General features: G+C 39.1%; 3 protein-coding genes across 3 annotated transcripts; 1 reads left to right on the top strand and 2 right to left on the bottom strand.

Moving 5' to 3' along the window:
* Window positions 1-834: 834 nt before the first annotated feature.
* Window positions 835-1,521, bottom strand: LOC128364772 (progonadoliberin-1). The gene is made up of 4 exons (XM_053325379.1): window positions 1,471-1,521; window positions 1,192-1,330; window positions 1,000-1,098; window positions 835-922 (listed from the first exon to the last, which is right to left on the bottom strand). The coding sequence occupies exons 1-4, from the start codon at window positions 1,479-1,481 to the stop codon at window positions 875-877; spliced, it is 297 nt and encodes a 98-aa protein (XP_053181354.1). The 5' UTR covers window positions 1,482-1,521; the 3' UTR covers window positions 835-874.
* A 1,769-nt stretch (window positions 1,522-3,290) lies between these two features.
* kctd9a (potassium channel tetramerization domain containing 9a) lies at window positions 3,291-7,566 on the bottom strand. The gene is made up of 12 exons (XM_053325374.1): window positions 7,396-7,566; window positions 6,250-6,371; window positions 6,123-6,166; window positions 5,931-6,027; window positions 5,721-5,779; window positions 5,488-5,616; window positions 5,287-5,354; window positions 5,114-5,209; window positions 4,881-5,030; window positions 4,403-4,508; window positions 4,194-4,327; window positions 3,291-3,509 (listed from the first exon to the last, which is right to left on the bottom strand). Exons 1-12 carry the CDS (start codon window positions 7,441-7,443, stop codon window positions 3,393-3,395), a joined length of 1,170 nt encoding a protein of 389 aa, XP_053181349.1. The 5' UTR covers window positions 7,444-7,566; the 3' UTR covers window positions 3,291-3,392.
* A 640-nt stretch (window positions 7,567-8,206) lies between these two features.
* Window positions 8,207-9,829, top strand: ankrd39 (ankyrin repeat domain 39). Its single transcript, XM_053325377.1, has 4 exons — window positions 8,207-8,475; window positions 8,701-8,804; window positions 8,900-9,103; window positions 9,228-9,829. Exons 1-4 carry the CDS (start codon window positions 8,382-8,384, stop codon window positions 9,372-9,374), a joined length of 549 nt encoding a protein of 182 aa, XP_053181352.1. The 5' UTR covers window positions 8,207-8,381; the 3' UTR covers window positions 9,375-9,829.
* Window positions 9,830-10,098: the final 269 nt, after the last annotated feature.

The following is a 10,098-nucleotide window of genomic DNA, read 5'->3' as shown; positions in this document are numbered from 1 at the left end:
TGTCCAGCCTGAATCCAGAAAGCATACAGAAATTGCTTCTCTTAATGTAAAATCAGGACAAAATCATTATATTGTCATTTGTTTATCTTTGCATTTTGCAAGCTGTAGACTTTATTCTTGGTCAAACCTAAATACATCTGCTGTAATAAATACCATTAGGAATTTAAATCAAAGACTCTGTTTACACCTGGTGTTAACGTGCATCTTGGGTGATCTGATTACAAGTGACGGCTGTAAATGTATATTCATTTTTGAAACATTTTTACTCAATCTGGGCACAAGTGGTGAGCTCGAGATACATGATAGAGTCAGGTGAGAGCGGTAATGTGTCTCAGCTGTCCACTTGTGATCGCATCCAAGACGCAAGTTAATGCCAGGTGTAAACAGGGTCAACGTCATATTCATAGAGAGACTGTTAATAGTTATTCAAAAAGTATATCACTATAGTTTCTCAGAGCAAGAAATAATGTGTTCAATCTTAAACTGTATTGTAAGCTTGTATTTTGACATTTATCAGCTAAGCAGCTGTTTGTCTGTACTTCTGTTTGTTCTGTTCTACAATATGATAACATCACAGTTTTATGCCAGTGCCTATATAACTTGCACATACACCCTTTGAAGTCAACCTATTTACATTTCTATCCAATACAGTTACATGTTTGTACAGTAGGATAAGCAGCCCATGCAGAATCACAAACACTGTAATTAAAATCTTGTGTGTGTGTGTGTGTGTTTGTGTGTGTGTGTGTGTGTGTGTGTGTGTGTGTGTTTGTGTGTGTGTGTGTGTGTTTGTGTATCGCTTGTAAATCATAACAAGTAATACAGGAAACAATGTAAATGTGCCAATATGATCATTTATTAAATCAACTAATCCTCATTTTTTATAATTTCTGTGTCCATTCTCCCTGTTGGTCACACTTCCCTAAAAGAGAATAAGAATAACATTAAAATCTATAAACATACAATCATCATTTAATAGAAATATCTGGTCATACTTACAAATAATCCTTTCATTCTGTAGATTTTGGCAAAAGGTGATTCCTCCGCACAACCCAAAAAACTGCAAGGTGTGTCCACCTGTGGAAACCCCTCAACTACCTGTGGAGGGAGGGAGGAGGGGGGCGAGGGTAAAACACTGCAATGATCAGTACAGAATAGATGTTTAAATAAAGTGTGAAGAGCCATGCTTACATCATCCATTGTGTCTGAAAGGCTGTCCAGTTCCCTCTTCCCTCCTGGGCTCAGTCCATATGACCAGTGCTGACAGCAGACCTGTGGCACTACTGATCCAAGAAGCAGCAGCCACAGTGCCAAAGTTTGCATAGCCATTCTGAGGGGAGAAAAGCTTCATATTACACCAATAAGCAGCTCAATAATCTTTTAAAATCACTTCATTCAACCCCAAATACTATCAAAGTCCTTCAATTTTAAATGACACATGCCCAGATGTATTTATCACATTGGTTTTACCTTCTGTGCATAAGGCAAGCTGCTTCTCTGATTTGTTCTTGTGTGCTGTAGTTTGTGAATACTGCTGCTGCTGCTGTCCAACATTTATATGCTGCTTTGCTTCCTCAAAAAAAACAAAAAACCTAACACTTCACAGCAGGGAGGCACAAAGTGGGATTAAGCAACATTCACTGGTGACCCGCAGAGCTGTGAAATAAAAAAACATTTAAAAAGAAAATTGCAGTGTGATTTTTGCCCTTCCACAGAAAGGACAAATCATCATCATCATCATCAGACAAGCTATGTTAATTAGCTGTGAAGTATTTCCAGTCATTATCCAGTACTCGCTGGTAAATAAAAGAAAAGACGAGATGATACAGACTTACTCTTCTTCATAGCAGTTTATTTATAACAGTCATTTATGGAAATATATTTCCACGGTCGAGTGCAATAATCATACACAGGGAGAACTACACCGCCCCCTGTGTCAAACAAACAAAAAAAAATAACAACCACCTCTGCCCCATATTGCATTGAGAGAGATGTATTAAAATAAATAACCATAGCTCTTTGCAATTTTCACACTCACGGTGAAATATGATTGCCTTCATCATTCATTCTCACAGGCTGGGTACCTACGATTTAACTGAGTGAATAGTATTGCATTGGAGCAGCTTTGAGCTACAGCTAAAAAGAAACTTCACCAGTCAAAAGGCGAGGATAGCTCTTCACACATGCAAACAGACACTGTCCAGTAAGAACTGAAGTGAGATTGTTCCGTAACAAAAGATCTGCCTAATCTATTAATAGTGACTTTTTTTTTTCCTTCTTTTTTTTTGGAAGCACTGGATTTGATTTACATAAGAATACAAGCATTAAACATTTTTTTTGGTGAAAAGATATAACATGTTACAAATCAAAACATATACTTGTGCAAATAAGTTCAAAGCATGATTAAGTGATACGCGTCTGTACATGGAGCATGTTTTTTTCCAGGTAAACCCACAATATGTGAACACGGCCTTCGGTTAAAGCGCCAAGTTGGATTATTTTTTCTCAAAAATGGGATTGGAAGAATAATGAGTGTCGTACATAAACGTTATAATAAGCGGTGCCACAGTCAAATGCATGCAGCTGTGGATCTCTCACACACACACACATGGATTTAAAAAATTCAAAACAAAAGAGGTAGTTTCACAGAGCGCAAAACAATGGAGAGCTTTTTTTAAGAACACAATATTCAAAAGTAGGAAAAGAGTAATCTCACAGCTGTAAATCATGTATTGCATACCCAAGCTGTGTTGAAAACTAGCATAGTCGCATAGTTTTATGGTGCACTAACAGCACTTCTAGCCTTTGAGACTGTGCTGTCGTATGGCTTTGGCTTGCATTGCTTCCTTTATAGTGTTTTGTATCCAGCAAAAGTAAGTAACATACTTAAAAGAGGAACGTACAGCGACACAGTTATTGGTTAAGTGACCCCTTCAGTTTCTGCTACAGCAGCATTCAGTAAAGCTCAGCACTCTGAACTTTACTGCAAAAGTCTGGTTTTGACTCCCATTAACATGTCAAGTAATATGAAATGAATATAAGTTATGCAAAACATTAAATGAGTATAGTCGTTGGATTGCATCCAGACACATCTACATACATGTGGAACATCATTTTGTTTTGGTGATATATGTAGCTGGACATCTCAAAACATCCTACCATTCAAACATACATGGACAACCCTGGATAAATTCTAGTGCAAGATATTTAAAGCTAACAATAACATAGGTGGAATGCCAGGGATGTGCATACAACTACCTGTGCTGTACACAGGTAAAGAGAGATTGATAGTAGGGGGGGTGGGTATAGTGTAGGAGAGGCTGGAGGAACTGAGTAACAAAGAAGCCAACTGTGGCTAAAGTCCAGATTGGACTTGTAGGCATGTTGCCAAGTTATCTGACACTCTGGGACATGTGCAACGGGGTCAGCATCTCTTCAAAAATGGCTCCTTTCACGTTGGATCCTCTCAGGTTGGCTTCTTGTAGATCACAGCCAGACAGGTCGCAGTTCTGCAGAGACGCAGCAGGGACAAAACAGTAAGGCAGATTGCACGGGTTGATGAACTTTAGCTTTAATTTTGGAGATCCTGCAGCTGGGCTGTCAGTAGGGAAAGGGTTTGGGGAAAAGATTGTGGATTCAGTTCAGGCTGCAACTAACAATTATATTCAGCATCAAGTAATGTATCAATTACTTTTTTTACAAATAATCATTTAGTCTACAAAATGTCAGAAAATAGTGAAAAATGCACAGCACAAGTTCCCAGAATCCATGTCTTATCGACTTATTGTTTCTGCACAAACATATCTTAACCCTTACATACTGTTCATATTCTGACTTATAATTAGTCTCTACACCAATTTACATCCATAAAGTCCCCATCTGTCATTAATGCATGTTTGATAATTCCTTAATGAAGCTGTCAGATAGCAAATTTTTGAATTTTGTACAATTACATATATAAAAATGTGTATCAACTGCATGAAACTATTACAAAAATGCTGCATTTTATTTCCATATTTGTATACTTTGGGTCACATTAGGAAAAGTCGGGCTTTTTAACAGTTCTCAAATGTAAAAATGGGTCAAATTTAACACTGAACAGTTGGCCCCATGATAAATATTGTCACCTGCGTCAACATGTCTGGTTAAGTGGGCATTTTTAGAGCTAATCCCTTCCGATAGCCTTGACTTACCTCTAGATCAGTCCCTGCTAAAGTGGCGCCCCGCAGGTTACAGTTCTTCAGCTTTGCATTTTTCAGAGTGGCCACACGCAGGTTGATGCCGGTCATCTGGCTTCCTTCCATGTCAACTCCTTTCAGGTTGGCTCCTAATCAAAATAACACTTGCTTAAGATGTGGCGACAAATGTGGGAGCACAACTTGTTTGCATGAGACTTGTTTACCTTCCAGGTTGGCCTTCAGTCCAGAGGGATCTTCAAAATTGCATCCTTTGAGAGAAGCTCCCTCAGCATTGGAACAGAGCATCTTCACTCCTTGTAAATTGGCGCCCTTCAACAAGCAAACCAAACAACAATATTTATTATGTTTTATTGTAATTTTTTACATCACACCCTACAAGAAATTCACATTAAGTCCCCAAACAGAGAAGCAATCAGTCTGCTTGTTATTTAAAAAAAAGGGGTGAATCAGAGTTTGAAGTAGGTGAAGGGCAAATATGTTAAAGCCTGTCATTCATAAAACTGAGGAGGCAGGAGGTGGCCAAATACCAAAACCACAGTCCATTGTTTACCAGCAGGAAGGCCAACAATTAAAAATAACACATAAATGACACACAACTCAGACAGAAGTAGGAAACGTTCACTTCCCCGCGGTGAGGACCTTTTGTTGTTGTGGCATGAATCATTCGGTTCTCAGACTTACATCCAGGTTGGCTCCAGACAGATCGGCCCGTTCCAGATTGGAGCAGCACAGGTTAGCGTGTGTCAGATTGCAGCGGCTGAGATTAGCCATCTTGAAATTGATGTATCGCAAGTCGAGCCGGGAGAGATCGGCCCCGCTGAAATTAAGACCCTGAAACAAGAGCGACATTAATTAAAGTTGATATAGTGAAACGATGGGGGTGAAGACATGGAAACATCTTTAACTAGCTGTACCTGGCAGCGGAGCTCTGACTTGGTGGGTGTGGCCAGAAGAAAACGCACAAACTCTTTGCGGGAAATGGGGGAATGGTCCTCAGGAGGCTGAGAGTTCTGATTTAAAAGTAAAGCAAGTCAGTGATCATATACATAAATAAAAATAAGGATCCACCTTGCTCACTTCATATTACCTTGATTGCTGCTTCCAGCTGTTCAGCAAGTTGCTCAATTCCAAAGAAACGAGCCTCCTCGAGGACACCTGGAAAACAATTTCAACTGTGTTTATTTTCACATTTTTATTAGGAAATGACTGTCTTTTTATTTATTTATTTATCTTTTTAGATCTTTTAATTCTGTAGACTTGACATGTTTGGACTGCTTAAAGAGCTTACCTCGTATATTGATGCCTTCATTGATAATAAGCTGACCATGTCTCAAGTAGTTGAGAATAGGCTCAAAGTATTCAGGGCTGCGGTCGATGAGGTAGGCCCCATGCTTGTCCCGCTTGTTCCCCCACACATCTGGAGCAAACACAGACATTCATGAAACTGATGTGAAAGGAAGGTTCCCATTGTAAAACATGAAATGCGTCTTGATTGGCTTTAGCTCTGTAGACATAAATTACCTTTCTCTCGAAACATGTGAGCGAGCATACTCTCCGGTTCTTTGCTGACCAAGGTGCTTCTGTACAATAAACAGATACATTCAGCAAAGAAGTGAGTGAAAAAAAAAAGATTTATCATAGTAGATCTTTGCAACAGAAATATACTGTTTAATTCAGAGTGTTTTCTAATGTGTTTATTACAATGAAAGCAGCTAGTAGTACCACACATACCTGGTGGTGGTGAACAGACGACCACCAATATTAAGGGTCAGCCAATCAGTGTGAGCTCCATGTGAATCAGCTGCAACCTTGACTTCATTCTGAGGGTCTGAGACACAAAAGAGAGGAAGACGACATGTCTGAGTGAGACTTTATTCACTGGTGAGCGAACTGGACTCGTGCAGCAGATATAACAGCACTCACCAATGAAAGGATCTCCCTCTGATACATACAGCACATCATCATCTCTGTTAGAAGCACAGGTTAGACAGTTAAGACACACAATGAGGTGACAGAGGTCAGCAAGCTGTAATTGTTATCATTGTGTTACCTTATAAGGGCGATGTCATCTATAAGACCACCTTTTCCATTGTATAAACAGGAGGCTTTGATTCCTAACTTATTGCTTGCTACGGATAGTAAGTCAGACAAGGCTCCGTACACTGCTACAACCTAGGAAGAAAAGAAAAAATATATCACTGGGTTTTACAGGATAGAAGTCAAGGGCCCCTAAATTGACACAAATTAGACCACAGACCCCCCCCCCCATTTGGTAAGATTTTGTCCAATGGTCCCAATCTAATAACATGTATGCTTTTAGTTGTTACAAACAGTCATACATCATATCATTGTGTTACCTATGGATAGAATTAAAGTGAAAATCCCCTTTCTGCTGGGGTCCTCTTAGTCTGGTGGCTCCCACACTGGGGGAGGGATTAATTAAAGGGGTCACAAGATAGTAGGTCAGAATAGGATTAAATCATTTAGAGATTTAAAAAAAAGAAGCTTTCTTATGATTTTGACTTTATTTATGTTCTGTTGTATATCGTCAAGCCTCTTAAAAGTTATTCAAACAAAGTTAGTCCTCTTTCAAAATGAATTGATTAGTCACTTGACAGAAGATTAATCAGCGACTATTTTGATATTTAAGAATTATTTTGTAATTTTTAAAGCAAATATGTTTTTAATAAACAGCTTTTTAAATGTGTTGATTTATTGCTTTTCTTTGTCTAGGTGATTCTAAACTGAATATTTGGGTTTTGAACTGTTAACCAGACATTTGAAGATGTAACTTTAAACTGTGGGGAACTTTCACGGATATTTTTCACTATTTTCTGACACGTTATGGACAAAATGATTATCCAAGTCAATAATCGGTAATTTAGCTGACAAGCAAGATAACATGTGACAATGGTCCTGGGTAGACTTTGCTTTATTTTAAGGGGTCACAGGCCAATAAAGCTGAAAACACTAATGTACACTAATGAGAGATTAATGAGTCGGGTGAGCTGAGTTTATGCCGTATGTAAGAGATGTCACTCAGAGCTAACATTTACCTGGACATGATATAGTTGATAATACAAGTGTAAGACTGTTCTTTAGCTATAATTAAACACGTAAGTCAATTTTCAGTAAAACGCCAGTCATTGTGCGGCCCAAGCTCCTTCACTCATCAGCCTGTCCCGTTGTTACTCACCTTGCCATTTTTAGATGTCCCGTTAACAAATAACGTAACTCTTCTCATTCTTTAGGTGCTTTGGTTTTAAGTACTTTATTGTAATTTTAACAATAATAATATACAATGTATCTTCTTGCCAGCTAACAGTTTCTTACAGAGTCAAGCTGGCTATAGCTAGCTGCATCAGACAACAACACGAGACAAAAGTTGCCTTCAGGAACAATTGGAAAAAGCAGGAATTATAAGATTGATATTGTACATGCGTCACACAAGATGAGATATTGGACTTTTAGCCATACCCGAGTATGAGAGTTTTGTATGCTTATATTAATATGATTATGTATTAAATACGTGAATAGTACATTTCCTAATGGAGGACATTCAAGAGAAAGGGAAAAAAATGAGTAATATCAGAAATCATTAACTTTAGTGATGAATGTTTTTGATTATGTACAAACAAATTTTGAATGTAATAGCTTGCTTTCCATCATCATTTCAACACAACAGAACAACATTACGTGTACTGCCCTTTTTCTTAAACAAATACATTACAACAAACCGACAATATCAGAGAGCACTTGAAGGTTGCTCTCTGACTGCAGCTCTGTGATTGGTCAGGGCGTTCAGGCGTAGGTACGTTCGATTTAAATCTCGGATCGTCCCTTGCAGATATTCACTGTTCGCCATACTAGAGCCTTTTTGTTTTGTTTGTATGACAGAAATTAAGTGTTTTACCGTGTGTCAGAAATAATAACATATTTTAAGAATGCATTGTTGTTCTTTATAAAGTAATTTGCTTCTTAACTTTATTTCTGGTGTGAAGCCGGGCCAGTTGGTGGTGCAATGCACCACAAATTGGGTCGACCACTTGTCATAGAAGAAGAAACACGGAACTGACTAACAGAAACATGTTTTCACAGTCTTTATAACTTTTAAACTAATGTCCAGCTTCAGGTCTGAATCAATCTGGGACTATTTACATCCTGTTTGTGCGTATTAACACCATGGCCTCTGATCGGGAGAGGTGTGCGTGCTGCTCACATCCAGCCTCATCTCCTAGTGTTCACCAGACGCTGAGTGAAATGGATTTTGAACGAGGTTAGCCTTTTATATAGTATGTCAGGCATGTGTTTATATAATGGTACCAACTGAGTATTATAACATACTGACTACATTCTGTCAGTTAGGGCTTCCTCCAAAATTGAAACACTTGCATATTTCACGTGTGTTAAGTAACTAACTTTATTCATTATTGATGAATCTCATCTATCATTGAAGGCCACTGCTGTGTTTTGTCATCATAAGTGTCATTCTTATATGCAGGTATCTGGTCTGCTGCGATTGATGGGGAATTGGAGAGGGTCAAGTCCTTGATCCAGAAAGGCACACAGCCTAACCAGAGAGACTCAGCTGGATACACAGCTCTAGTGAGTTTGCTGGCAAGATCTTTGGGGTGTTTGCTGTTTCCTGTTCATATCTATTGGATCTAAACTTCTGCTTAATTTTGGTGTGTTTGTCTCAGCATTATGCAAGTCGCAGTGGTCATCTTGCTGTATGCAAGTTTCTTCTTGAGAATGGCGCTTGTGCGTCTCCCCAGACACCAGGCGGTGCCACTCCGCTCCACCGGTCAGCTTACTGTGGTCATCTAGATGTAGTTAAACTCCTGCTGCACCACAGGGCAGATCCAATGCTGTGTGATGACGATGGTGCATCTCCTTTGCATAAGGTAGTCATGTCATAGTACATGCGCTGCCAGTAGTGCCATAATAAAACTATTGATGAGTTACAAAGTATATTTATTATGATGTAACTGGTGCCTCTGTGTGTTATTTTGTTGCATGCATAAGCAGGCTGCAGAACGGGGTCATGAAGAGGTGTGTCAGCTACTTCTTGAACACTGTCCAGCACTCTGCAGCCAGGAGAACAAGAGGCTCCAGCTACCCTACCAGCTGGCACCTCAGGGAGATCTGCAGCAGCTCTTAAAACCACCTCGATGACAACAGACACACTGCACCTGCATCACACAAAGTCACTGCTGTCTTAGAACAGACAAATTATATGAGCCCAGAACAGACTGTTAGAGCATGTGAGGTCTGCTTTAAGTCAGGATTATATTCACCTTGACGTTGACCTCACTGTATTTGTCTGCTTTTTCTCAGCTGAACCTGGACAAAGTACCACTGAATGGAGCAGACTGAACATTATCACCATATTAACCATATGCATCACCCTTGTTTGTATTTGTATCCTACCTTCCAAGTTACAGAAATGTGTAAAACCTGTCAAATCACACTGAGATCCAGCATCTGTTTTGGCTGCACTCTTATCAGGTTGTGATGAATAAATTATAATTCTCTTTTAATTGATCCATGATGTATTGATCCTTCTTATTATTGGCCATGACAAAGAGATACAACACATCAGCCTTTTCTGTTATGAAGAGAATTTTACAACTGAGGTAGTTATTTGGGTTTTAAGAGCTGTGAAGTGATAGATAATCCAACAGATGTGATTGATCAGTGGAAGAAATTATGTGAATATCCCACTTCACAAGTGCTAGTGGTTGAATTTAAATATTCAAACATTGATTTTGTGTAAGCACACCCAGCTGTACTCAACATTTGTTAAATATTTTACTTTGGGTGCTTTGGCCTGAAGCTTGCATGAAAATCCACCTGCCAACAGACAAACAGCAGCCTAGTTTCTGTTTAAAACCGCTGC

The sequence above is a fragment of the Scomber japonicus genome, chromosome 9 (assembly GCF_027409825.1).
Source record: "Scomber japonicus isolate fScoJap1 chromosome 9, fScoJap1.pri, whole genome shotgun sequence".
NCBI classification, from domain to species: domain Eukaryota; kingdom Metazoa; phylum Chordata; class Actinopteri; order Scombriformes; family Scombridae; genus Scomber; species Scomber japonicus.
Note: the sequence above shows the minus strand (reverse complement) of the source record. Positions and strands in the feature narration are given on the sequence as shown.